The sequence below is a fragment of the Ciona intestinalis genome, chromosome 12, assembly GCF_000224145.3.
Source record: "Ciona intestinalis chromosome 12, KH, whole genome shotgun sequence".
In the NCBI taxonomy this organism is placed as follows: Eukaryota; Metazoa; Chordata; class Ascidiacea; order Phlebobranchia; family Cionidae; genus Ciona; species Ciona intestinalis.
This window is the reverse complement of record NC_020177.2, coordinates 4,094,384-4,119,439: the sequence shown is the minus strand read 5'-3', so window position 1 is coordinate 4,119,439 and position 25,056 is coordinate 4,094,384. Positions and strand designations below refer to the sequence as shown.

The window sequence follows — 25,056 nt, the reverse complement described above, 5'->3', positions numbered from 1 at the left end:
GGAAATGAGCAATATTGTCTAACATTATTTATCTACCCCACAGTAATATATATATATAGATCAGCCTAAACATAGAAAAATGGAGGTTCTGTTACAAAAGTTACAATATCTGAGTAAACTTGTCGTTTCCGTTTTGTAACCACTGCCCGTCAGGTCACGGTTGAGTTTACGGGATTTCCCCTGCAATTTATAACATTGACATAAGAGCAGTGGTTCGTGTGAACGCTTCAGTTCGGTTGTGTGCATCGTCGTTGGCGGTTATGGTAAAAGTGACCTGAGATACTGTCGTTTGAGGTTGACGTGATAGTTCAATATATGCTGTTGTTTTCATATATTTGTATATGGACTGTTGCTGCGTATTATAAATCTTTGCGGAAATTTCTGAAAGTTTAGTTCTTGGAAGGAAGACGTTTGACGTTCAATTTTTAAGAAAGTATAAGTTTGAAGTTTAGTTTATTCTGTTGTTGTAAAATATTTGAATATATTAAGTTGCTCACTTTCTGCATTTTATAAATCTGAGTGAAAGTTTCTAAAATTTACTTATTACAGAACAGCAGAGGTTCGACGTCCAATTTTATAGGAAACATGTTTAAGTTTGTTTGCTTACTTGGAATACTTCTGCTCACCGAGATGCGCCTTTCTGAAGGAGGTAATATTCTTGAATTATTACACGTTTATGCATCAAAAGATAGAGGTTTATCAGACACAATTGATATTTTTGCTTCAGTAGTATTTTTTATAGCGTGTTTTACCGACTGTCGTTATTTTTAATTACCCTTTTGTTCGCTGGTTTAGTTTGATTTCTTGTCATACGTTTTTAGTTACACGTGTTAATCGGTTCCTTTTAAAGAAAATCTCAAAAAAACTATGTATCTTCTTACCCCTTATAAAACCTCCTTTACAAAACAGAAAAAAGAAACTTCTTATATAATATCGTTTTTAAACCTGTCAATAAATAAACTTATCATCTTTACAATTGTAGCATCACCGGCACACAGAAGAGATATTCGTTTCCTTTCCGGTTTGCGTAGAAGACTGTTGACATCAAATATTATCCAGTCGACCACCAGTATACACGTTATACTACACCACCGCGATGCGGTGCGTTACTTTCGCATCAGATTCCCGGTAAATATTTTGAATGAATTAGGTTGTTTATATCATTGTTTATATACGGATTTTAATTACTATATATACTAAAACAGTATTTCGCGGAGTTAAATAAGACACGCATTTTATAATAAGTTTTAAAGCAAAAATTGCGGCCTATTTATATGACATATGGTAGGGTGGGGGAGTTGGGACACTTTGGCACATAATAACAAAATAACCTGATCGTGTTTTAACATCTATGGGAGTTGTAAGGATACGGTTTTATAATTCTTTTAATGATTTTAGTTTGCTACCAAGAGGGACGAGAAAAAAAGAATAAAAAGGTGTCCCATCTTTCCCATCCGACTATATAATTTTTTTTTGTTTTCTAAATATTTCGTCCAATTCTAACGCTGTATTTACCCGCGCGACGAGTTAACGGTAAATTATTTATAGATTGTCCAAGAAATAATGTTCTGGCATAAATCAAACTAACGTTTCGTCTGCGGCGTGCTGTGGGACTTCGCCATGGTTATTTTTAGCTTCGTTTGGAATAAGCATACAAACTATTTATTCCCAAAAGCCTGTTACGTTTCATTCAACTCTTCGATTAAAAAGCTTTACCAAAAAAGTTCCAAAAAATTACTAGTTGTCTAAAAATTGTCGCAGAATTTCTAACGGCAAATCTAAAACTATAGCGCTGTCGCTCTTACGGGTCATTTCGCTTTGTGGTGTAAACAGTACGTCACCTATGTGTAAACTTACAACGTTTTAAAGTACATTTAGATATGTTGTTACTAATGACCGGTGGGCTGTGAATATAGAGTTATAGGAGAAAGTACCTGCGTTTTTATATAATGATAGAATTAATACCCCACTTAGTTACTTTCTGATGGGTTCCATCCATGCTTTTGAAACAATGTTTTAAAAAAACTTTTTTTGTCTTGTGTTAGTACAGCTATCGTATTGTTACTAATTTCCGTTGTTTTGATAATTTGATCTTGGTAATTATAGGGTGATATACTTATGGTATGTTAGGTTGTACATGAACGTTTTAGAAGTATATGTATTCAATGCCTTTAGGTGATCTCTATGTTTACCAGGCACGGGATGTTGTGGTATACGATGAATGCGATAAAGGAGGAACATTTTATATCCTTACCCTTTGTGCATTTATTAACAGGCGGTATATTAGTAAACCAAAGGCAAACACTTCGCAGTAAATGAGCTCTACATAAAACTAATTAAGTACTAAAACTTGTTGGCGTATAGTGTTAAACAACGATTGAAAAATACAATATGCATATGAGATAACAACAATAACTATAGTGGTGTGGGGAAAGATGGGACACCTTTAGCACATAATATCCAAATATTCTGACCATGTTTTAAACAAGTAATAACGGACTATTAGAGTCGTGAGGATACGGTTTTATATTTCTTCAAATGTTCTTTGTTTACTACCATGCGAGACGAGAAAATAGAATGAAAAGGTGTCCCATCTTCCCCCATCCTACTTATATATCCTTGCTGGGCGGGTCAGCCACATCTTTATAAAACGACTGTTTTGTTTCACAGACTTTATGCACGCTTATACGATTATGAGACCACATATTATAACTGTAATTAGATCAAGAAAGCCTGATAACAAAATATCAATGAAGAAACACAAGTCTAATAAAAAAAACCGCACGACAGGCCATCAATTTCAATGAAAATGCGACTGTAATAATACGTCATTTGCATTCCATGTTTATCCTCCTGCTTTGGCAAAACGATTTACTTCTTACGTAGGAGACTAAAATACCCCAATGACGCATACCGGTTGGCTTACTTTTAAGTTTGACCTAGAAGTGTAAAAAGGCGTATTTCCTCGCAATATGTTGTTAGCATATATACCTATTTTTAACATGGGTTTCCTTTTGAGTAACTTAAAAGTGCGTGGGCCACAAGGCCTAAAGGACACGGCCGCTCGTATTTTGTAAAACGTAGTTAAATAGTATTGTGTGGTAAATTGGATACCGTTGGCACACAATAGTGATATTTGTAAATTGTGCCGCTGTATATTAAACTCGCGAGGATACGGTCGTATATTTCTGTAATTAAATATGTCTTGTTTACTTCTAAACGGGAAAAAAAGAATAAAACTTGAATCATACTACCCAAATCTACTATAATAGTTGCTGTATAGTATGAACATTAAAATAAAAAAAAAAAACGATAGAACACGTAATATTTTCTTATAATTTTATTGCGCAAATAATTTTTAGTTCGCTTTGGTCCAGTTTGTCAAAGTATATCATTGGAAATTTCAACTATATGAACATGACGCGCAGGTGTATATGTGACATAAAAATAGTTTGAATCCTTTTTTCGTTGTGTTTTATATTTCTTCTTATCCTGGATTACTGCAATTAACTTTAAGTCAATTGATTCATTTTCGGATTAAATTAAGGTTTAGAAACCATTCGGATATGAAAGAATTATATGTTTTTTACGTCTGGGTTATTTTGTGTTTTTGAGCGATACTACGAAAAGTCCGGTTAGGTCAGTTTTAAAAATATGACATTATTCTGTTTATTTCTCGGTTTTTAACGAATTCCAGCACGCATGCTGGACACTAGCCCGAGGCATATGCACTTCTGCAGTCTGTTTACTTTCTTGGCAACATCCACGCTTTTTAACTGGCGTTCTTTGTCACACTTTTTATCCATAGTGTGTTTACGTCTGTCGTTTTGCTGCTGATTCTTTTCTCATTGTTGATTTAATAACATGGTCTTCGCTATAGTAGGATGGAAAAGATGGGACATCGTCTTTAGCACATACTATTCAAAAATTCGGACCGTGTTTTAAACAATATACCGCGGTGTATGGGAGTTGTGGGTTTAGTAATTCTTTAAATGTTCTTTGTTTGCTATACCAAATGGGACGAGAAATTATAATAAAGAGCTCTTCCATCTCCCCCACCCTACTATAAATAAAAATTATGTTTTTGTTATTTAGGTAAATTGTACAGGGCAGTGCGCCTACGACATCTATACTAGAAGGATGAAAAGCTGCGGGAAGAAAACTCGGCCATGTAAGTAATAAAATAAAAAGCTTCTTTAGAATCACTTATTGGGGTTGATAGTTTACACATTCGTGTAAAAAATTGTCCAGAATACTTATCATACTATAAATACGAATACGAGCTTAATAGTATCCTTTTCATACTTTGTTCAGCAAAATGGCTCAAAGGTTACGGATTTTGACCACACATAAATTTACATACGGGGTAACTCGTAAGCGCGAACAAGGAGTGAGGAACAAAACACCTATGTTATAACGACTGTCATTGCCCTTCACACGAGGATAAATAGGCAACATAAAATGAGAAACTTTAACGCTATCTTTTCTTGCAGTTGGTTGCCTTTTCTGCCGAGTTGTAATGAAATGCAGTAATCAGGTCTCGTGGGCATCGGCTTTGTAAAGATCTATTAAAAGTGTCATATGTCAGTTTGTACATATATATATATGCATTCTTTATTTTTCAATCAAAATCATATTTCATTAACCTGACTGGTTCGGACATTCGGTATTGTAATTTATTTTATATGGGTGAAATCCTACAGCGAGGCACACCATGGGAACTGCAGCCTACATAGGATTTGGGACAGAATTCCCCCAAACTGTTGTAAATTAACAGCCAGCAGCACTGTCGCACTAAATGAAATTTCAATGAATCACTGCTATTTACCGTGAGGTATATGTCAGGGCTACAAGTCATATAATTTTAAAGCCGTAAACTTAGGCAAACATCATTAAAACTGATTATTTTTTTAGTCAGCCATGACCTTTTAATTTTAGTTTGTACATTTCCTTTATGCTTACTTTTATTTTCTACCTGCTTTTGCCAATAAGCATCTTTGCTATAATTGTACAAGAATACATTTTGATTCGCACAACTCACACAGTATACTGTTTGCCATAATATGGTTGATTCGACAGCGAGGCACGACAGCGCATGGGACCTGGGATTTATCCATGGCGCCCTCTATTATAGAGGGCGCCATGGATTTATCCTATGCCAGAACTGTAACTTTACCGTAAACAAGATAGAAAATACTTCGTCAATCATTTCTGTTTCAGTGTTTACCATTGACGTATAAAAGAGCTTTTCTAGTTTTTTTCGGCTTTTGTGTCGTCAAAACATTTCATAATTAAATTAGGCTGTACCAAGTGGTACAAGTGCACCAACGCAAAAATCCCGCGTGCTGTCTTGAGTCATTTGTATCGGATATTTTTATCTTTTTTTGGGGGTAATTGGAAACCAAAATACTGAATTCATTACTTCCAATTTTAAACTCCTTTATCGAACCATGAAATCAAGCACGTCCGTGACATCTTACAGTTTATTACACCCACTTGGTTACCATTTGTCTCAGGTTCTTGGGAAAATACTGTACATGGTCATGGCACAAGCCTTTAACATACCAGCACTCTTGCTGTTACCTATCAATTATAGAGTAACGCCTAATAATTTACATTAACTATATGTTTACACGCTGGATAATTTGTAATATTAGAATTTGAAGTGCGATTACATCACAGTTATTTCCGAATGGCAGCCATTATGAGATAACTATCACTTTTAATCTATCCAAGCCTGTAATGGTCGCAGCTGTTTTTAGATAAGTTTTTGATGTACTTGTTTAATTGGTTATTTTGTCTTGCTGTTATTACTCTGGCGTTATAGAGCCTGACCCTACTTAAAAGATGTTAATGTGACAAATAAAATACAGAAATTGTAGCAGCTCAATGTCAATGTTTCGTTCATGTTATTTACATGTTTTGTCCGTGTTCTGCCCATGTTTTGTTCATGTTTTATCCATGTTTCTTGTTCCATTCACTCTAGGTGTTTTACAACGTTAGTTCCATTCATTCTAGGGGTTCAAATATTTTAGTTTTGTTCATATCTGAGTAATTAATGGACAAACCCTATACAGGTATTTAATTAAGCCGTAGTTTCGGTAACTCTTTTCACGTGTGTGGCTGCTGTTGGGAACTTTGCTCCTGCCTCGGCGCACCCTTTCGCACGAATAGCAATTCTCTCTTTGTCTTGTTACAGTGCGGTTGTGTATTAGCTACTTACTTGCCAGGTCATGTTATTGATTAATCACAATGCAAGTCGTATGAGTTCAAGTGCTATTACAGTAGCGAGAGTAAGAAGTTTTGGTAATAGACAGACAGAGATGACTGGACTATATGTTACTTTAGTTAAGAAATTAGTATTGATGTTTTACAAAAACTGCAGTGGGCATAAGTTACAAAATTCAGGTTTCAAGTTGACTAGTTGTTCAAATTAACAGTCACCCTAAATATCATGTATGTTTGGACACTCGATCTCTAGCGCAATCAGGCGGCTAATAATATCGTTATAAGTTGCATGCGGCTTGACTAATGTTGGTCACCTACTCTCTACTTAACGTTGGAAAATTTAAAACTCTGGGCTGGACATGTGCTCTATCTGTTGTACATGATTTTTTAACACACGTTTTAAACATTAACACACGTTTTAAAACATTATTTATTGATAATAGACCAAACTAACCACTGCTGTGTTCTTGAACTTATGAACAATTATACTTTACAATTTCCACACAGAGCAGAATGCAATAGAATAACACATGATCAAATATAAGTAAAGCAGTATGTAGATTATGCGTCGGTGAAACGCTTTCCTACATTTTCCCAGTTCACCACATTAAATATTGCTTTAATGTAATCTGGCCGCACATTTTTATACTGAAGGTAATATGCATGCTCCCATACATCAATTCCAAACAGTGGGACAAGACCTGGAAATAACAATATACAGTTTGAATTCATATTAGATATATAAAGATGATAATAGGCACCGAACCTGGGGTTGCATGGTGGACAGACACATTAAGAATTCCATTTACCACTACGGCACTACATGCATGTGCTGGTGGTTACTATAAAGCCCTAATATCTTATTATTAGCTTTCTGGAAAATTCTTAGTACATGTGACAGATTTCCATTAAAGTTCTATATTTACCTGTTGTTGCATGCAAAGGGTCCTGGTTTGGGCAAGCCACGACCTGTAATTGACCTTTTTCTTTGTCAAGTCCCAACCAACTCCAGCCAGAACCTTGAACTCCAACAGATGCTGCTGTGAGCTTGGCTTTTAAATTTTCAAATGAGCCAAAATCTCGCTGTAAAGTTAAGATATTATTAAGAGGTCTTAAGAAACACATTGAGTTCTAAATAGTGAAAATGTAGATAGCCAACAATTAAGAACACATTTTAGAGTATATTACATCAATAGCTGTCTTCAGTTCTCCACAAGGCTCAGATCCACCATTTGGGGACAAAGTTTCCCAGAATATTGAGTGATTAATATGTCCACCACCATTGAACTTAAGTGCAGGTCCAAGAGAAATGATGGAAGAGATGTCATCTGGAAATACAAGAATATTAGTCAGGTTTAAGCTCTGTATTTAGGGAGTGATTTTCTCTCACTTTTTGCCTCAGCTTCATGCAGTTTTTCTTCTGCAATATTTAGGTTGTTTACGTAAGTAGCGTGATGTTTTGCATAGTGTGTCTCCATGATTTCAGCGGAAATGTGAGGCTCTAATGCACTATAATCGTATGGCAAATCTGGTAAGGTGTGTTTTCCTCGGGAAGCCCACACAGGCACTACCTTGCTGGTGCAACGTGATGACAGTAATCGCAACATACTTGTACGAACTTTACTTGTAAAACAAACCACACATGTACTGTGCAAAAATCAAAACAAACTCAACCAGCGCCCGGAACTTTCGACAATTGTAAGGTGTGTTCTGTGTTGCGGATAATAAACGTGTTTTACAAAGAGAAAATATTTACTATAAATGTACTATAGTTTTTATTTTTAAATCAAGTAATTTTTTGGTTGCTGTGTGATTGCATAAAAGGTTCTTGTTTAGTTTTGTATAAATCTAAATTATATGACGAGTGTTTTCGGCAAATGTTATAATAGAAATATTATATACCAGTAACCTGCGTTGCATTTCGATGACCCAAGGTTAAATTTAAATGAATTTTTGCTGTGTTTTAAAGCTAAAAAAGCACGAACTAGGGGTAAAATGAATGAGGATATCGACTGTGAAATCATTGAAGATAGTTTAAATGAAAATCAGACCATTGCTGGCGTGTGTAAATTGACCACGGAAGACTCAACAACAGTGGAAGATGAACACACATTCGAAAGAAAAAAATTGACGGGTGATGTAACGTGTGAGTTTTTAGAAGTTGCATTTCATCAGATTTTACGCTCCAGACAAGTTTACCCGTGGGATATATTCGTTGCTCGCAAAAAATACAACATTCCCGTTTTCATGTCATGTTATCCGCCTTTGAACTTGTACATAGCTGGTATTATGACTTCAGTTAAACCTTTAATCGACCAAGGCATTGTAAAACGTGTAGTACTATTACTTTTAAGTTCATTGACGGTGCTGGAACAATTTGTATTTGAATTATCTGGAGAGTTACCACAGGAAAGTTCTGATGAATTTTTTATAAATGTTGAACATTCATTTCGTGCGGTGCTGACTAATTTAGTCACTTATGTTAGAGCTGATAATGACACAAAGTTGCCAACTTCATTCCAAGTTAAAGTGTATGTTACCTCATGCCCAAGCTCCGACTTGTTTTCGACTGACGGCACTGGTTTATTGTGGGTAAAATGCGAGAAAGATGAAAACAAATCAAAGCTTTCCTCCGTAAAATCTATTGTTAATTCTTCAGGGTTTGGTATACAGTTATTTATATTGGAAAATATTGAAAATTCATAGCAGCAATTTAATAAATACCCTTGAAAGTCTGCGATTGCTGTAATTTTCATTTCCAGTCAATTGCTGAATTTGCTGCAAACTTATTTTAATCTGTCTTATGGTACTATTGATCAGTGCCTATTTGTCAATCATCTTTTGTTGAAACTTGCAGTTTCCTGTTTTGCTATTCTTATTTTAGCTTGTTTTGTTCTTTCGATTTGCACATTTTTATTTAAAAAACCAGGATTGGTTTATTTCCATTCAGACTAACCTACATTCTTTTACTATTTCAGATTTTGTTCTATAGTTTTCATTGCAGAGTTAGTAAAAATTTGAAAATGTCAAAACTGATCGGCAAAATTCCCATCTGGACCAAAGCAGGCATTGCTTATTCAACCCCAAAGCTGCAAAACTTCTGGAAATTCGCGAAAGTTGAACTACGACCTCCGACTCCAGCTGAGGTTGGGCAATCTGTCGGCATCGCGAGCAAATCAATTGCCAACATCACAAGTGGGAAGGTGATGGGTCTATCAGTGAAGCAAGCTTGGCAGAACACTCTCGTCTTCACAGAAGTTTGCATGTGGTTCTTCATTGGGGAAATCATCGGAAGGAAGAGTCTCATCGGATACAAAGTTTAAACAACAATTCGTGAATGTGCTGTAATTTAAAAACATCATTTCATTACTTTTACAAAAACTTCATGTAATATTTCGAATTTGGCTTTTATTCGGTTCTGTACTTTGGCATCTTTGTTTCAGCAACTCTTTCAAATATTTAACTTGAGTTTCATTGAAAAAAGACAAATCTATACTTGTGTGTTCAATTTGATGTTATGGTTCCTTCTTTAGAATCGAGTTAGGTTTCATAGCTTCTCTTGTATTGATTTCAACACCATGTCTCTTCTACGACAATCCCGAAACATTCTTTCAAATCTAAAGGCAAAGTCTTTGGCCAAAAGATTGATGCATTTTAAATTTGAGCCTGACAATCCCTCAACAAATTTAGGTTAGTAGTTTAAACGCATGAAATATAAGCATGGTCTACAACTTCATTTTAAACAGACGTTCAAAACACGCATGCATTAGGGAACCGTCACGTATGTTATGTAAAATAATAAGATAAAAAAGGTACTTACTAATGGTTACCTCCGAAATTTGGTAAGATAAATCTGATTTTATCTCAATTTTTCCATGCCTGCACAGCATTATAAAATAATAAAATATAAATTAAAACTGACCAAGGAATTTATTTGCAAATACTAATAGGATTTTACTTTATGGGTGTTTTCATTTTGTCATTAGGTCCAACTGAAAATATGAATTACCTCAAAGCGTTGACAAACGCAATGGACATCAGTCTTGAAAATGACCCAACTGCCATCATATTTGGTAAGTTTAAAAGTTAAACTTGGTTAAAAATGTTGGAAGAATTGCAAACACTGTTTAATATCTTTTTAGGGAGTGATCTAAATTCCCAAATAGAGTGCACAAGATAAAATAATCGCTAACTAAAGATAAAATAATCCTTAAGAGTGTTCTTAAACCTGTTGTACTGTCACAGGGATATATTAGTAATGTGTATTTTTAAACGCATTGAAAATATTAAAAGGTATTAACATGTCTCATGTTTTTAAATAGAACACTTCAGCCAGTGTTTATTACTACTTTAAAAATATTCATTCTCTAAATGAATTATTACTTGACATAATATATGCATTGTTGTATATTAATAATATCAATTAAACACCAGGAGAGGATGTTGCATTCGGTGGAGTGTTTCGTTGCACGGTTGGTCTACGTGAGAAATATGGGAGTGATCGTGTGTTCAATACTCCACTATGTGAACAAGGTATTGTAGGGTTTGGTATTGGAGCAGCAGTTGCCGGTTCTACAGCGATCGCAGAAATCCAGTTTGCTGATTATATTCTGCCAGCTTTTGACCAGGTCAGTTGAATATTTTCAAATATAGGTATCATGGTGTAACTATTAAAAAAGGAATGGAATTAAACAGTTTACATTTAAATGTTCATAATAATAATTTCATAAATACCTTCTTTCATATTTTTTCAAATCGGTTAAAATTTCTATAAATACTAATTATTTCCTGTCATGTATTGTCGTATTGACATATCGGTATGTACACATCTCACTAACTTTTTATGTCACAGGACTGACAGCTCCCCTGATTAATTATAAATATATATCTATTTTCTGCGAAACATGTGTGACCAAGTTAATTAAAAAACATTGTGAAGAATGTTTAAACGACTGTCATTTGTCCTTATATCTTATCTTTTCAATATTTTTCATTCTTATTCTTAGCTACTGTAACCGAAGAGACAAATAAAAGTTATTATTATTATTCCACATTTTCATTGTTTTTTTATTTCATTAATTTTCCTTACTCTAACTGAAAAGACAAATAAAAGATTTTTTATTATTTTTCCAGATTGTAAATGAAGCAGCAAAATATCGGTACAGATCGGGAGGTTTGTTTGAATGTGGAAAGTTAACAATACGTACTCCGTGTGGTGCTGTGGGACATGGTGCGTTGTATCACTCACAAACACCTGAAGCATATTTTGCGCATAGCACCGGGCTTAAAGTAGTAATACCAAGGTTTGTGTGGCCCCTAGGGTGTTGATTAATTTGATTTTTTGTTGTTTTATTTATATTTTTTAACCTAAATAGACACAAACCAGTCATCTTCTAAATAAATGTTGAATAGTTTTAGGTTAAAAAACCAATGGCCACAGTTTTATCTTTATGTTGTTCTAAATTATTAATTTTTCTCCACAGAAGCCCAATCCAAGCAAAGGGATTGTTGTTAGCTTGCATTAGAGATGATAATCCTTGTATTTTCCTTGAACCAAAGATTCTTTACAGAGCAGCAGGTAGTTTTAAAATCTCTTTAATTGTGTAGCCCATATCCAAATTCAGAATCAGCTTTTTAACATAAAAAAACTTTTGTAGACATTAGAAGTATATAAAGATTTTCATTGGTATATTTTTGTGTCCAAATTAGGGCAAATATTTATAAATCGTGTATTTATACATACATTTTAAGTTTTGGCTACTTTACCAAAAACATAGAAAAATGGCAATCTTTTTATTTTCGTAAAGAATTTTAGTTATTATTTCTATTTGCTTTGACCGTCCACCTTTCTTTCAGAGGAAGAAGTGCCGGTTGGTGATTACACCCTCCCTTTATCTCAAGCTGAAGTTCTCCGGGAGGGAAGTGATGTCACGCTTATTGGTTATGGAACACAGGTTAGAATATATATGCTCAGCTTGACAGTGAGCATGAGGTGTATGGATATACCATGTGTGTCTGGTGCATAAGAAGACACCCTTGCTATAACTTGGCAGAGAGCACGAGGTGTTTGAATACAGTGTGTGTCTCCGGTACATAAAACACACCTACTTTAGAACTTGAAAATGTACATACATGCACATTATGTGAAACACTGTATTTAAACATCCCAATTTACCTGATAATCTTAATTTTCTTCACAGATTCATGTATTAAAGGAAGTAGCTGAACTTGCAGCCAAGGATGGCATCTCATGTGAAGTGATTGACCTTGTAACCATACTACCATGGGATGCAGATACAGTTTGCACAGTACTGTAACTCTGTATTATATCAATATCTGTTTTATATTTACTGCTGTTTATTATTTACAGTCAGTATCAAAGACAGGACGTTGTGTAATAACTCATGAATCTCCTGTTACTGGTGGTTTCGCTGGTGAAGTGGCCGCGACTATCCAGGTATTTGCGTTGTTTTCAACCTATTTTCTTGTCCCATTGAGTACTAAACAAGGAGTATTTACAGAATTACCCGTAGTACAATATCATGAAATTAAATGTATGATACTAACACTAGCCTACAATATAGTATATTAATATTACATAAATCACGCACTTTAACCAGCAGTACCGAGCTTTGAACCCACGGCGCTTAGTAGCTTGCTTACTTAACCAAACTGGCATACAATTGTTAACTTTTGTATTTTTTTAAACAGAAAGAATGTTTCTTGAACCTAGAGGCTCCAGTAGAGCGAGTATGCGGCTACGACACTCCGTTTCCACACGTCCTTGAACCATTTTTCATGCCTGACAAATGGCGGTGTCTCCAGGCAGTTAAAAACGTCGTTAACTACTGATGTTTCAACTTTTTCTAGCGTTTACCTAACTTTCTACACAACGTTTTATTTATAGAATCAAATCATTGCCCAAGTTTTTTTGAAATCCGGCGTGACGCGCGCTAGTTTCCTACGTCATTAACAATATATTCGTATAGGACCAATCATTTTGTATAGTACCACAATTTAGGATTTCATTTTTTAGTTGTACGGTGGTTATTACAGTGGAAAAGAAATGGGATATTAAAACCCCTTTAAGGACAAACATTTATGTTTTCCACTGTCATTATACCTCGGTCTTTGTGGGAGTAAAAACATAACTTTTATAAACAGCGTGTGCGAAAGTATATATTTATATTGCTTTTACATATTCTTATACATAATGATACCGCATATGCAATAGGTGTGTTTTAAAGTTATTCTAGCGGTATAAAACGGTAAATAAATGGTAAAATAAAAAAAAACTTTACCATTACTTAATGCTTAAGGTAAAAATCAGAGTCCGTATATAAACATGTTTATATACGGACTCTGGTAAAAATTATAGCTTTTGAATGCAAACCATGCTAAAATATCATAAATAGGAAAATTGCGTTTCTTTCAATAAATCGAATTGTGTTTTAAGACCGAATGTCACTTTGTAGAAGTATTTTGCCTTTTGAGAATTACCAGTTCCTATTTGCCGCTGTTTATTCTCTGTATACAGTGAAACCCCTGTACGCGACGGATATGAAACACTGTAGCGTCAACAGTATATCGTAGTCTGAAATATGTCAACGAAGTTAATATTGTCTTATCTCGTTTAATTGTAATATTCAACATTTAGTAAACCGGTTTCTATTGCAGCAACAGAAACGTAAGTATTCGTCAATGTCTTATAAGATTTGCTTTTGTTTTAACCTGTTCTGTGCCACTTCTATAATCATTCGCTTACAATGTTTTTCTGCAGAAATCAACTGAACTGCCGAAATAATTTTAAACCAAGTCTCTGAAACTTACAAAAATACTGGCACGCGTATTCGCCTGGTTTCAATGCAATAATTTCTCGAGACGGTCGTCGTCTCATTGATCTGAACTTAAAGGTATTTCTGCCTCCGACATACATATATTCTTCTTAATAAACTATTATTTTTAACAGTGCAATAACCGTAGTATACTGATAAAACACTACCAATATAGCCTAATATTCCAAAACCGTCTCATATACTACAATGTGATGAAGGTAATTATTTCACTTTCAAAATGCTACTACAAGGTTTCTCACATGATTTACATATCGAATAAATAGGAAACGTTAACCCTTGCATATGAGATTCATTAATCCACCATTTCCTTTACGTTTCATTTTAATTAAATTCCATAAAGCTAATCCCGACACGCAACTCGTGATAGGAATAAGAAATAAGGATTACTGAATGCATTTGTAAAATCAGATGGTATATAAGGCACAAGTTATGTCTTGTGTTCACACATTTGTCTAGCACTTCCAAAGATGTATTTAACAGTGTTTACAGTGTACTTGTTTATCTCAGTTGCGTACGCTCAATTTCCAAGGAGGTGCACGGATTCGGAATCACTGCGAGCAAGAGAGTGTTGCCCAACTTTCACCGACGATTCAAAATGCGGGGAAAGTTCGAATAGAGGAATATGCTCGCCAATCAACACGGCACCACTGGACCTAACACGAAATGAGGTATTGAGGCGAAATACTGTACAATAGGGTATAACTCTTATATCCCAGGTCCCCTAGCTGGTCTGCATGTTCCAATAAATACCTCGCGGAATATAGGCATAATAGCTTCTCTTATACGTCACATAAATATAATAGCATTTGTGATTAGACGCTAATTGAATATCCAATATTCCAAAACTCTTGTGGCCTGTTGCCCGCAATACGGTATTGAATGTTAATTTTATATTGTATAGGATCTAATACAGTTTTTCATTTTTTCTATGCAGACAATCCAATTGCTTTTGGACGACAGAGCATTCTGGCCGCGAGCTTTTTACGATCGTGCGTGTCGTTGTTATGGTAACTTCGATGGTTTAGATTGTTCGTCATGCAAGGCAGGTTACCAAGGAGATAATTGTGACGTCAGATCCGCCCTTAGGATCCGAAGAAACTTTACGTCGATGGATAAGACGGATATTCAGGTAAATCCAGTCAATTGATATATAGTATTGTGGGGAAAGATGGGACATCTTTTCATTTTGCTTTCTCGTTCCATTTGGTAGGACACAAAAAACGCTCAAAGAATCATAAAACTGTGTCCTTACAACTTCCATAGACCATTGTTAATTGTCTAAAACACGTTCAGGATATTTGGATATTATGTGCTAAAGGTGTCCCATTTCCCCCAATCTACTACATGTATTTTCTGATTGTAAAACTTTTTTCTGCAGAAATTCGTTACAATTCTTGACGAGTCAAAACGCGTCACGAGCAAAAATTACGTCATACTTGTGACGTCATACGATCGGATCCTTGCTGGAGAAGCTCCGGAGTTTCTTAATATCTCTGTGTACAACTTGTTCGTGTGGATGCACGCTTACGTTTCAAGGGATAACTTAGTCTTTCAGGATGACGTCATTAACAGGTGACGTCATTATACAAAACCGACTGCTTTCGTCACAAACTCAACTTTAGCGCCACTGCATCATATGCAAGAGAATATGCTGCTTGTGGGCGTGTGTGTCCCTGTTGAGTACGACACTTATCGGTAATTTTCACAACCCAGTGGGCACTTAAGCGTTGTCCAAAAACAGAACACTTGTGTTATATTTATAACGTCTATTAAACCCTCTCTACGCAATAATTAAAGTAAAAAAATCGTTCGTCAGCAGGTTATTCCCTGACGCAGATATAACTCAAGAAAACAGAGCTGAACTCGTCCGCGAACTTTTGAATGAAAACGTCAACCTTGACGTCACTGCTGACGTCGACTACGCTCATGAGGTATTATGACGTCACCCGTGATATATCCCGTGACACTGATCCTTGTTACGTCGTACAGGGACCAGCTTTTCTTCCTTGGCATCGATACTACCTGCTTAAGTGGGAACAAGAGCTGCGTGACGTAGTCGCCAATGACGTCACTTTTACCATTCCTTATTGGGACTGGCGAGATAATCAGGACTGTGACGTATGCAATGACGTAATGATGGGCGGAAATGACGCAGATAACGTAACACTTATCAGCCAGGGGTAGGAAACATTAAATTATTATCATGAAAATTAATTTTCATTAAATATTGATTTATCCAATTCGGGATTTTATGATTTGGCTATAGTTGTTTTATCTTTCGGCTTAAATTTATTTCGTGAACTACCTTCTAGGTCCCCGATTTCAAAATGGGAGATTATTTGCTCCAAAGGAAACGATTATATTGAAGGTGGGTCCCAATGTACAGGGGCATCGGAGGGGCCATTGCTTCGGAGTCCAGGAAACTACGATCCTACCAAGATTTCTGGCTTGCCTACGTCACAGGAGGTCGATGACGTCATAGTAATGTCAACAGCTTACGACACAGATGATTATGACGTAGCTGCGAATCAGAGTTTCCGGAATTTGGTTGAAGGTTTTGCTAATACCACCACTGGTGTCGCAGGTGAGCACAATAACATAAATATAACATTTATTTGTTTTAAATTTTTTGAATACTGTAACGAAGTTCAGATTAGGTAAAATAGACATGTGTTTATTCTTCGTTTACTACCAATTGGAACGATAATGAAAACAACGACCATGTCGCAGCCTACTGTATATTTTCTACTTTATTAAAATGTTTATACTTTTTAGATCCTTCCAAGAGTTATCTCCACAATGCGGTTCATCTTTTTATGAATGGGACAATGTCTGAAGTTGCTACGTCAGCAAATGATCCCATATTTGTGCTGCATCATGCTTACGTAGATAGTTTGTATGAGTTGTGGCTTCGAAGGCGAGGCATTCAAGGTAAAATTTATAAAAATTTTGCATTTAAACAGAAATAATTATACTTGTGCAGCTTTGCCACTATATAGTTGGCGAAATGGTAACATTTTTTTTATTAATGTTTGATATTAAAACCACTGTTTGCAAGCACATTATGTGGTCATGTATATACATAAAACAGACTTAAGCTTAAATAAGTCCTATATCTGCACTGTAATGTATGCGTTTAAACGATCATTTTTATCCAAATATAAAATATCAATTTCTTGTGCTTTTGGATAACTATATAGTTATAAAATTATTCACTTTTAAAAATATGACGCTGCTTCATCAAAACAAACTTTATCTTTTTTAGGCCGGTTTGACGTCACAGAAGGTGTACAGTTAGGTCACAGAGCCGATGACTTCATGGTTCCCTTCTTTCCGCTTGTTAGAAACCGAGCGGGTTTCGCTACCTCCACTCGGCTCGGGTACGTATACGATTACATGGTTGATGACGTCATTAACGACGTGGCGAGCGGTGACGGGTTAGCTGATGACGTCACGGACCCGCCGACGGGTGAATTCTCGGCTAGAACCAAATTTTTATTTCGCGCTTCTTCTGCGGGTGTGGGTTCAAAATTGGCCGCGTCTCGTTTCGCCGGAAGTAGAAACTCTCAACGCAACTTCCGGTCCCGCCCTCTGGGTGAAGGTGGGTTCACTTTAGAAGGGAATCTCCCTAACGTGGTACTCACTGCAGGCGAAAGTCAAATGTTGGTGGCCGAAAATAAGGGTGAGTCACTCCGAGTTTTAAACAAATTAAAAGGGAAATAATATTGGTTGTTTTAATTTTTAAGCTGCAGCCGTTGACGTCATTACGTTACCCACTACCGCCACCATGTGGGAGAAAGTGAAATCCTGGTTCGTGAACTTGGCCCGAGCGATTCGGAATATGACATCACGTCAAGTCACGTGGTTCGTGATCGTTTGTTTGCTGATAATGGCGGCGATGTGGGCGTTCGCTTGTCTTTGTCGTTCTCGAAGATCCAGAAAACGTCATTGCTGTTCGTCTATGACGTGTCGTTGTTGCTATGACTACGGGATGCAAGATGGGGAGGAGGTCGCGCTTCTGGAGACCAAAAGTGATGTCATAGTGAAGGGAAAAGTGATGAAAGCGAAAACCTACATGTGATGACGTCACTGTCTATTCCTGGTGACATCAATGCGTAACAGAATCCTATACTTGATCATTTTAGGAGATATATCTATTTTCAGTGTTTCCCGTTTTATCTTGTAAATTGAATCTGAATAAAAACTTCTGTGCAACTCTATGGGAGTATTTATTTAAACCTTTCCAACGCATTAAGAGCTCGGTCGTTTATAATTTTGTCTAAATTATTAAAAGCGAAGCATTGATTCAACCGTCCACTAGGTGGTGGTACGGAGTTTTATACCAATAGTCCGCCGTTATAATTTTTCGTCATTTATCAATGAAGTATAAATGTGTTCTAACATACATAGAATAGTAAGACACCATATAAACAACGGTCTTCTGGGTGCGTTAGGTAACAAAACACATTGCATTTTAAAAGGAATATGTAAATCCAATACATACCGCTGAGGTTTGCGTGGGTTCGAAAACTATCGCGGTAACATTTGCATACAAATTTTTTCTCCCCATAACAGTAGCTTGTTACTGATTTCCACGGAGATGCATTTGTTTATACCACAACGTCAATGTCACATTTACATGTTACGTTCAATGTGATGTAAATAGTCGTTCGGTAGAAACACCTCGGGCAGTGATATATTTCAGATATACAAGTGTGCTGTAACAAGGCGTTGGCCTTTGTGTTTATTTACATCTTTATAATGGTCATAGCAAAACACTCCTTTTCAGATTAAAATACAAGTATTGATAAACTCTTAATAAAAACAAAATTGAGCCTAAGTTTATTTATAATACTTCACACGTGATATCATGTTTCTAAATTTAATATCGTCTCGTTCATATGACCTCTAGTAACCTATAAGCCGGGTTTTTCTGTTAAGATTGTTTGTTTGCAATGCTACGTGTATCTAGCCGTACTGGTTTATGCTTTGAGAGAATTGGTTTTAGGTGGTTTTACAGCTATTTTATACTTGTTTCGCGGTTTAGAAATTTATAATGCTGTTGCTACCAAGCATACTATACTATATAGTATTCTATACTATAGTACTGTGTGGTAAGATGGATACCGTTAGCACCAAAATTCCATATTTCCTGGTCGTGTTTTAAACAATTAGCAACGCTCTTTTAGAGTCGCGTGGCTACGGCAATATAATTCTATAAATATTCTTTGTTTACTGGCAAATGGAACGATAAAAGAGAACCATAAAAGCATGTCCTATCTTTCCCCACCCTACTATACAAGTATATAAACCTCGCTCCAAGTAAACTCACAAAACACAAAATTATGTTTTCGGACTTTTAAGCTGGCGAACCCGCAACGTTTCTGTTCAACAATAATCGTTTAATTAATAACGCGACGAACAATTAAAAAGGAACAATGGGGAATTATCCTTACGTTGAAATTAAAACAAAGATGATTATGACGTCACATGTAGCACCACGAACGGAAATAATTATCTCAAACCGATTGTTTCAAAACAATAATGCTCTTACTGTGAAGTAATAAAGTGGTTTAATTAAACGCGGAAAAGTGTCGATCGAGTTCATTGTGTTTAGACATTTGTTTGTTGTATATGACGTCATAATAGCATGTCAGCATAAATAAAGGATGGCTTCCACACCCGATTGACTCGTGGTGATTTTTTTCGAAAGTGTCATGACGTCACTTCGTTCTTCTCCAAAACGAATTTCTGAAAAATATTTTGAACGATTTTGTTTTTTTGATAAATGATTGAGACCTTTTGCGGCCGGGCAACGGCAGACGTTATACCACAGGCACCTTATGTATTACACAGCATCGTGCGCTTTACAACTTTCGAAAAAGCTGTTTGATGTAAAAAAATAAAAAAATATGTTTATCTTACGTTTTCCAAAATCAATATCGACGTCACAAATCTTTTTGTTTTTCTTCACAGACTTCGACCAAACTGCCACTAAGAGTCGCCCACGAGTGACCAAGGGTTGGGGAACTTTCCGCAGGGTTATCTCTTTGTCATACCTCACTGATGACGTCAGCTTTTTAGGTGACGTCTTCTTTTTAATTCTTGGTGAGTTACCGTCCGGGTCTTCAAGTATTCTGCATATTTAATATAAAGTATTGTAGGGTAAGATGGATATTGTAATTATTTTTCGTGTTTTTAAATAATTAACAATGCCCTTTTAGAGTCTTGAGCATATACGGTAACATAGTTTAAAATATTCTAGTTGTCCCGATAAAAGAAAACGAAATCATGGAACATATACACGATCAACCTACTATATATTTACAATGAGACTAAACCACACCGGTTTTATTTTATTATTGGTTTAATTACGTCATGTTAATGACGTCATCAGTGGAAACAGCGCCCATACACGTTTACATTGGGCTATATAACGAAACAGCGCCCATGCACGTTTTGTATATTGGGCTATATAACGTTAATTTTTGCCCAACCTAATTTCAATACAAAACAGCATGTAAAGTAGCAGCCAATCGATAAAGGAATAAACTCTCGCGCCCTGTCCTGGTGCGAGACACCTAAACCCGGAATTTAGGAATACTTCCTGTTTTATTTCAAATTGCATACCAAGTATGCAACAATATCTCTTTAATCTATACCGTAGTAATCCCAATTCGGCGTCCTCAGCCACAATAATCCCTCAAGGCGCATGCAATGAAAATAACTTCGTTCAACGACGCCACATAACAAAACACCCGATGTCACTTCACCCTTCCAAACCAACCAAATAATAAACAACGGCAGCTGTTACAGTGATACACATTTAACCTTTCATCCTAATTCAGCAACAGCACACACATATTACTGTCGACGCCTAACCGTTGCAACCGAGCCAAGCATAACTTGGTCATGGTGAACCCTAATAATGCAAATAATGCTTCTAAACGACCACATTGACCGAGGAGCTAGGATTCCTCGTAACGTACCCACCATCGAATAAGCAATGTCTTTATATGGCAATCTGTTGCAGCTTGTTTGTTTTAAATGTAATACACGCACCACGGGCAGAATACAGTGGCGCCAATACATGAAATGTATCTACTGAAAAAATCCGCGACATGTTGTCTTATACAGTAACAGCTGAGTCAATAAATGAGAATAAACCTAAACTGCTCACAAGTCAAAACTCCTATTGATGCAATACAATCTTGAGGCTTAAACAATAACCCGTATGTATAGGTACTTACACTTTCACGTATATTTTCGATGTATCTGAACTTAGTCCTTCCACCGTGCCTACATGAACACCGAAATCGCAACAATTTTCAACATTCGTTGTTGTTGTTGAACACCAAAACTTTACTTTCAAGCTGCATAGGGTAGGGGCGCCCTTTAGTGACCGACTTCCGTTTAAAATCACGTGATCTTTGCCCCACTAAAAATAAATATCAAATTGTAAAAAATGACGTAACATTATACGTCATCCAAGACGAATATTATATTGCGGTATTCCAATAATAAAGTATTGTAATACTAGTTAAAACATTATCAATTATATTTTACGTCATCAAAAATTCCCACATAAGATTTCACTTCACACGTCATTAATCACAGCATACGTCATCGTCACGTCATATCACATCGAGTAACCACTCGCGGCGAACAATTTATCAAAAGTTGTGAAACCAGTCGTTGTATTAGCGAGGTCATAACTTAATTAAACATCCCGCAAGTTAATTTATCCCGTCACGCACGGTTGGGTTCCAGTCACGTGGTACGCGGTCTAGTCACGACTTAGTAAACATCCCGAGGCGCAGTTGCATAAAAACTTTACCATATACCTTCACAGTGGATCCTGTCCTACTGGTTTCTTTCGTCTCTTGCTGTATCACAATTTCGTCTTCTTTCACATCTTCGGTTTTTTCTATGACGTTATCATCACTGACGTCATTGGTTCGTTGGTCCACCGCTTTCAATCCGACATCTGTGTCCGAAACTTTCGAATCTTCCAGAACTTCTTGTGTTTCTTCCACGATTTCATTTTTAGCTTCCGTAGTGACGTCACGGTTCTGCTTGTTTGATTCTGACGTCACAATCACGTCTCTTTTCGCGTTTTCGTGTCCTTCGGTGTCTGTGGTGCAAATCTGTCCCATTGCCAACGCTGTGTAACTGCTTGCATTGTTAGAATCACAATAACCATTCACCGCATTCACTGTGACGTAGGCAGGTTCGTTACAGGAAACAACCAACGTATTATGTGGGGATGAGTCGCTCTGTGACGTCACAGTATCGTTTGTTTCGTTTGCTGACTGCAGGTTGACGGTGGTCACGTGACTTGTTGCGTCACCTTGCGCTGGATAATCAGCCACTGTTACGTCAACGATAACATTGTGATTGTCGCTTGTTTCAACAGTTACATTCTCAGTGCTCGAGTTTATTATGACATCACAGTGGCTATTATCATCAGACGCTTCGTCTGTTTCACTCTGCTCCTCACTACTGCTCCCGTTATTCTCTTTCTTTATCTCCTCTTCCTCTTCTTCCTCCATGATCGTGTCCATGGTGGGCGATCTTGGAATTCCTGGGTCTTCATAATTCACAAACTCCTTTCCCACCAGCAACCCACTTTCAATGATCCCATTGTTTATCAACATTTCAGATTCCATTGATAAAAGTTGCTGTTCATACACCACGTCATCGTCGTTCTCTCGAACCATCTTTCCCCCGCCGCTGTCGACGTCACAATGAAGAGAAGTTCGCGTCGAAACTTCGCTATTCGCGTCGTCGCCGATTTCTGGATTACCCGTCACGTGATTGCGCCGTACTTCGTCGAAAATGGGTCGCCCATTGTTCTCCATCCGCGGCCCTGTGACGTCAGGTGACTGCTCTGATTGTGACGTTTTATTTGAACTGGTTGGGAATTCAGTTGAATCGGTCGCACACGAATCAGTTTCGGAAGGTGTCCATTCTGAATGTGACGTTTCGGTCGAACAGAGTTCAAAATCAGATGAATCGCTCATACACGGATAGTCACCAGCTTCACTTCCCGAGTTCGAAACTCTAGTTTTTAAATCCTCGCCAACAGAACTGTCGATTCCAACAGACTCGAATCTCTCAACTGCGTCACAATTAAAATCGCGTTGCTCCCCCACGTTCAGATTATTTGCGTCTGTGACGTCACATGTGACATTCTCGCAGTCTCTTGTTACGTCACAATTACTACCACGAGCCTTTGAAATGATTCGTTCCACAGTCGTCGATATTCTTCGCGATATTGAGTTAACTCTGTCTTTCAAACCTATTTAAACGTGACAGACTGTCAGAGACGACAATTACACATAATGACGTCATAATAGTTGTTAATATGACGTAATAAACCAAATACCTTCTTTGTTCTCTTGCTTCTTTTCGTTTTGTTCATCAGAATCGGTAACCTTCCTGAAACACAACTAGTTAAGCTACCGCAACAACACAAGCTACACAAAACATTACCTTTTATTAGCAAGCACCGTGTCGCTAGCAATCGAAGCGGCAATGTACGCCAAACCAGCGTAAATCAGCAAAGATACGGTTCTCTCTGCTACAGCCATCGCATGTTTCGATCGTCGTCCAGTTTAAGGAAAACAAACTGCTTTATACAAGGACCAAGTTAATTAAAATCGTTTTCTTAGGACCCCCGACCTCGCAGGTGCGGAAATACTCGCCCAAAAATTCGCATGTAAGCGGACGAAACTTTAGCACTCACAGTATGACGTCATCAAACCGCAATTAGTGACGTCACAGCCTTGAAATAACTCCGACCTGCAAAAGTTTCTCTCACCTCTACAATGCAGTTGCCGAATTCGTAGCATCAGTATGATGTCACAATGCACAGATATATACGTGGCAATGCCGACGTTTCCAGGTTGCGCAAATTCCGCGTAACCGGGCAAGCGACCTTCTATCACGTGACCAATGATAAGTAATCGATTTGGAATTGAAATTTAATCCGCCATTCCAAACGAAATGGTTCGTGTCCCTTATTTAAATAAAGTGTTTTTAAACGCACAACGTTCAATGCAAAATCAATGCATCTTTCAGTGAGCGCAACTTGACTTAACGTTGCGACGTTTGAGATTTTTTTCAATTTCCCACGTCACAATCGCTGTATGACGCATTAATCAACGTCTGTAGTGGACCGCAACGTCACACCTTACGTTGTCACTGATTTGTTTTCATAATATATATCACAACCTCTTTGCATGCGGGGCAATTGTATATATTTTGTTAAGCGCGGGCCCATCGTAACTTTATAAACCGTACATTGTATGCCAATAGACTTTGTGTTACATAGTAGTATAAAATAAAATAGATACTGTTGGCACATAATAGCCCATATTTACTAATGGTGTTTTTACCAATTTACCACGCTCTTTTTTGAGTCGTATAAAAGGGTACGATAATATGACCCTGTAAATATTCTTTGTTTACTACCAGCAATTTAGAGCGATAAAACAGAATGTACCATCTTAACCCAGTCTACTCAAACTTCACTTAGAAAGGGCCGTGAAGGGAAAACATATTGAGAAAATACTGCTGTAAAACCGCTAACATTAGCCTATACTTATTTTAAGGTAAAATTCGCTTGATAATTATAGAAAATGTTAAGCAATTCACTAAATATGAATATAAGAAATAGCCACACCCACAAATGTGTGGCTTATAAGTTATTTCGGCAAGTAAGCCACCTCGGGCGTACATGGCGGGAAACTGATTTCCCAAAATAGCGGTAAATTTACAAACAATCGTTATTGCCACCTAACGACATGATTACGAGACTCGGTGGTTATTGTTTGCTAGCTATGATATAGGTTGCGGATAATTTTAGAGGTGGGCAGGAAGCTGTTGGCGCTACGTGTCTTTGCCGAGCCTCGTGAGAGTACTTCCATTTTAAATAGAATTTGGCGGACGCTTGTACGCGTAAGAACAT

The 25,056-nt window shown here is 36.9% G+C and overlaps 6 protein-coding genes across 11 annotated transcripts in view; 4 read left to right on the top strand and 2 right to left on the bottom strand.

Moving 5' to 3' along the window:
* Positions 1 to 5,047, top strand: part of LOC101243296 — a 5,897-nt gene extending 850 nt beyond the window's left edge. Inside the window, exons 1-5 of one of the 4 annotated variants that reach the window (XR_003396489.1) lie at positions 529 to 649; positions 983 to 1,128; positions 4,096 to 4,171; positions 4,494 to 4,676; positions 4,749 to 5,047. Coding sequence is in view for 3 of the 4 variants with exons in the window: in XM_004226693.4 (XP_004226741.1) it covers positions 586 to 649; positions 983 to 1,128; positions 4,096 to 4,171; positions 4,494 to 4,561 (354 nt within the window). In the remaining variant the exon portion in view is untranslated. The other 3 variants (XM_004226693.4, XM_026837257.1, XM_009862214.3) reach the window with 3 other exon arrangements.
* A 1,593-nt stretch (positions 5,048 to 6,640) lies between these two features.
* LOC100182293 (superoxide dismutase [Mn], mitochondrial-like) lies at positions 6,641 to 7,949 on the bottom strand. The gene is made up of 4 exons (XM_002128454.4): positions 7,619 to 7,949; positions 7,417 to 7,556; positions 7,155 to 7,311; positions 6,641 to 6,929 (listed from the first exon to the last, which is right to left on the bottom strand). The coding sequence occupies exons 1-4, from the start codon at positions 7,833 to 7,835 to the stop codon at positions 6,790 to 6,792; spliced, it is 654 nt and encodes a 217-aa protein (XP_002128490.1). The 5' UTR covers positions 7,836 to 7,949; the 3' UTR covers positions 6,641 to 6,789.
* A 190-nt stretch (positions 7,950 to 8,139) lies between these two features.
* LOC104266327 (mitotic spindle assembly checkpoint protein MAD2B-like) lies at positions 8,140 to 9,758 on the top strand. Its single transcript, XM_009862213.3, has one exon. The coding sequence runs from the start codon at positions 8,224 to 8,226 to the stop codon at positions 8,932 to 8,934; it is 711 nt and encodes a 236-aa protein (XP_009860515.1). The 5' UTR covers positions 8,140 to 8,223; the 3' UTR covers positions 8,935 to 9,758.
* On the top strand, positions 8,966 to 13,690 carry LOC100179963 (2-oxoisovalerate dehydrogenase subunit beta, mitochondrial). Its single transcript, XM_009862212.3, has 9 exons — positions 8,966 to 9,918; positions 10,215 to 10,301; positions 10,663 to 10,856; positions 11,362 to 11,531; positions 11,712 to 11,806; positions 12,085 to 12,182; positions 12,429 to 12,536; positions 12,599 to 12,685; positions 12,940 to 13,690. The coding sequence occupies exons 1-9, from the start codon at positions 9,807 to 9,809 to the stop codon at positions 13,078 to 13,080; spliced, it is 1,092 nt and encodes a 363-aa protein (XP_009860514.1). The 5' UTR covers positions 8,966 to 9,806; the 3' UTR covers positions 13,081 to 13,690.
* A 272-nt stretch (positions 13,691 to 13,962) lies between these two features.
* LOC100183064 (tyrosinase-like) lies at positions 13,963 to 18,304 on the top strand. Of its 3 annotated transcripts, XM_026837253.1 has the most exons (10): positions 13,963 to 14,141; positions 14,592 to 14,752; positions 15,019 to 15,213; positions 15,463 to 15,656; positions 15,901 to 16,015; positions 16,074 to 16,264; positions 16,397 to 16,668; positions 16,860 to 17,015; positions 17,350 to 17,766; positions 17,831 to 18,304. In XM_026837253.1, the coding sequence occupies exons 3-10, from the start codon at positions 15,193 to 15,195 to the stop codon at positions 18,163 to 18,165; spliced, it is 1,701 nt and encodes a 566-aa protein (XP_026693054.1). In that variant the 5' UTR covers positions 13,963 to 14,141; positions 14,592 to 14,752; positions 15,019 to 15,192; the 3' UTR covers positions 18,166 to 18,304. The 3 variants fall into 3 exon arrangements, with proteins under 3 accessions (XP_026693054.1, XP_026693053.1, XP_002123040.3); XM_026837252.1 differs by lacking the exon at positions 13,963 to 14,141 and having other exon boundaries at positions 14,391 to 14,752; XM_002123004.5 differs by lacking the exon at positions 13,963 to 14,141 and having other exon boundaries at positions 14,394 to 14,752; positions 15,904 to 16,015.
* A 1,123-nt stretch (positions 18,305 to 19,427) lies between these two features.
* Positions 19,428 to 23,692, bottom strand: LOC100180710. The gene is made up of 6 exons (XM_002123084.3): positions 23,580 to 23,692; positions 23,473 to 23,525; positions 21,929 to 23,385; positions 21,335 to 21,522; positions 20,010 to 20,221; positions 19,428 to 19,835 (listed from the first exon to the last, which is right to left on the bottom strand). The coding sequence occupies exons 1-6, from the start codon at positions 23,675 to 23,677 to the stop codon at positions 19,738 to 19,740; spliced, it is 2,106 nt and encodes a 701-aa protein (XP_002123120.1). The 5' UTR covers positions 23,678 to 23,692; the 3' UTR covers positions 19,428 to 19,737.
* Between the last annotated feature and the right edge of the window lie 1,364 nt (positions 23,693 to 25,056).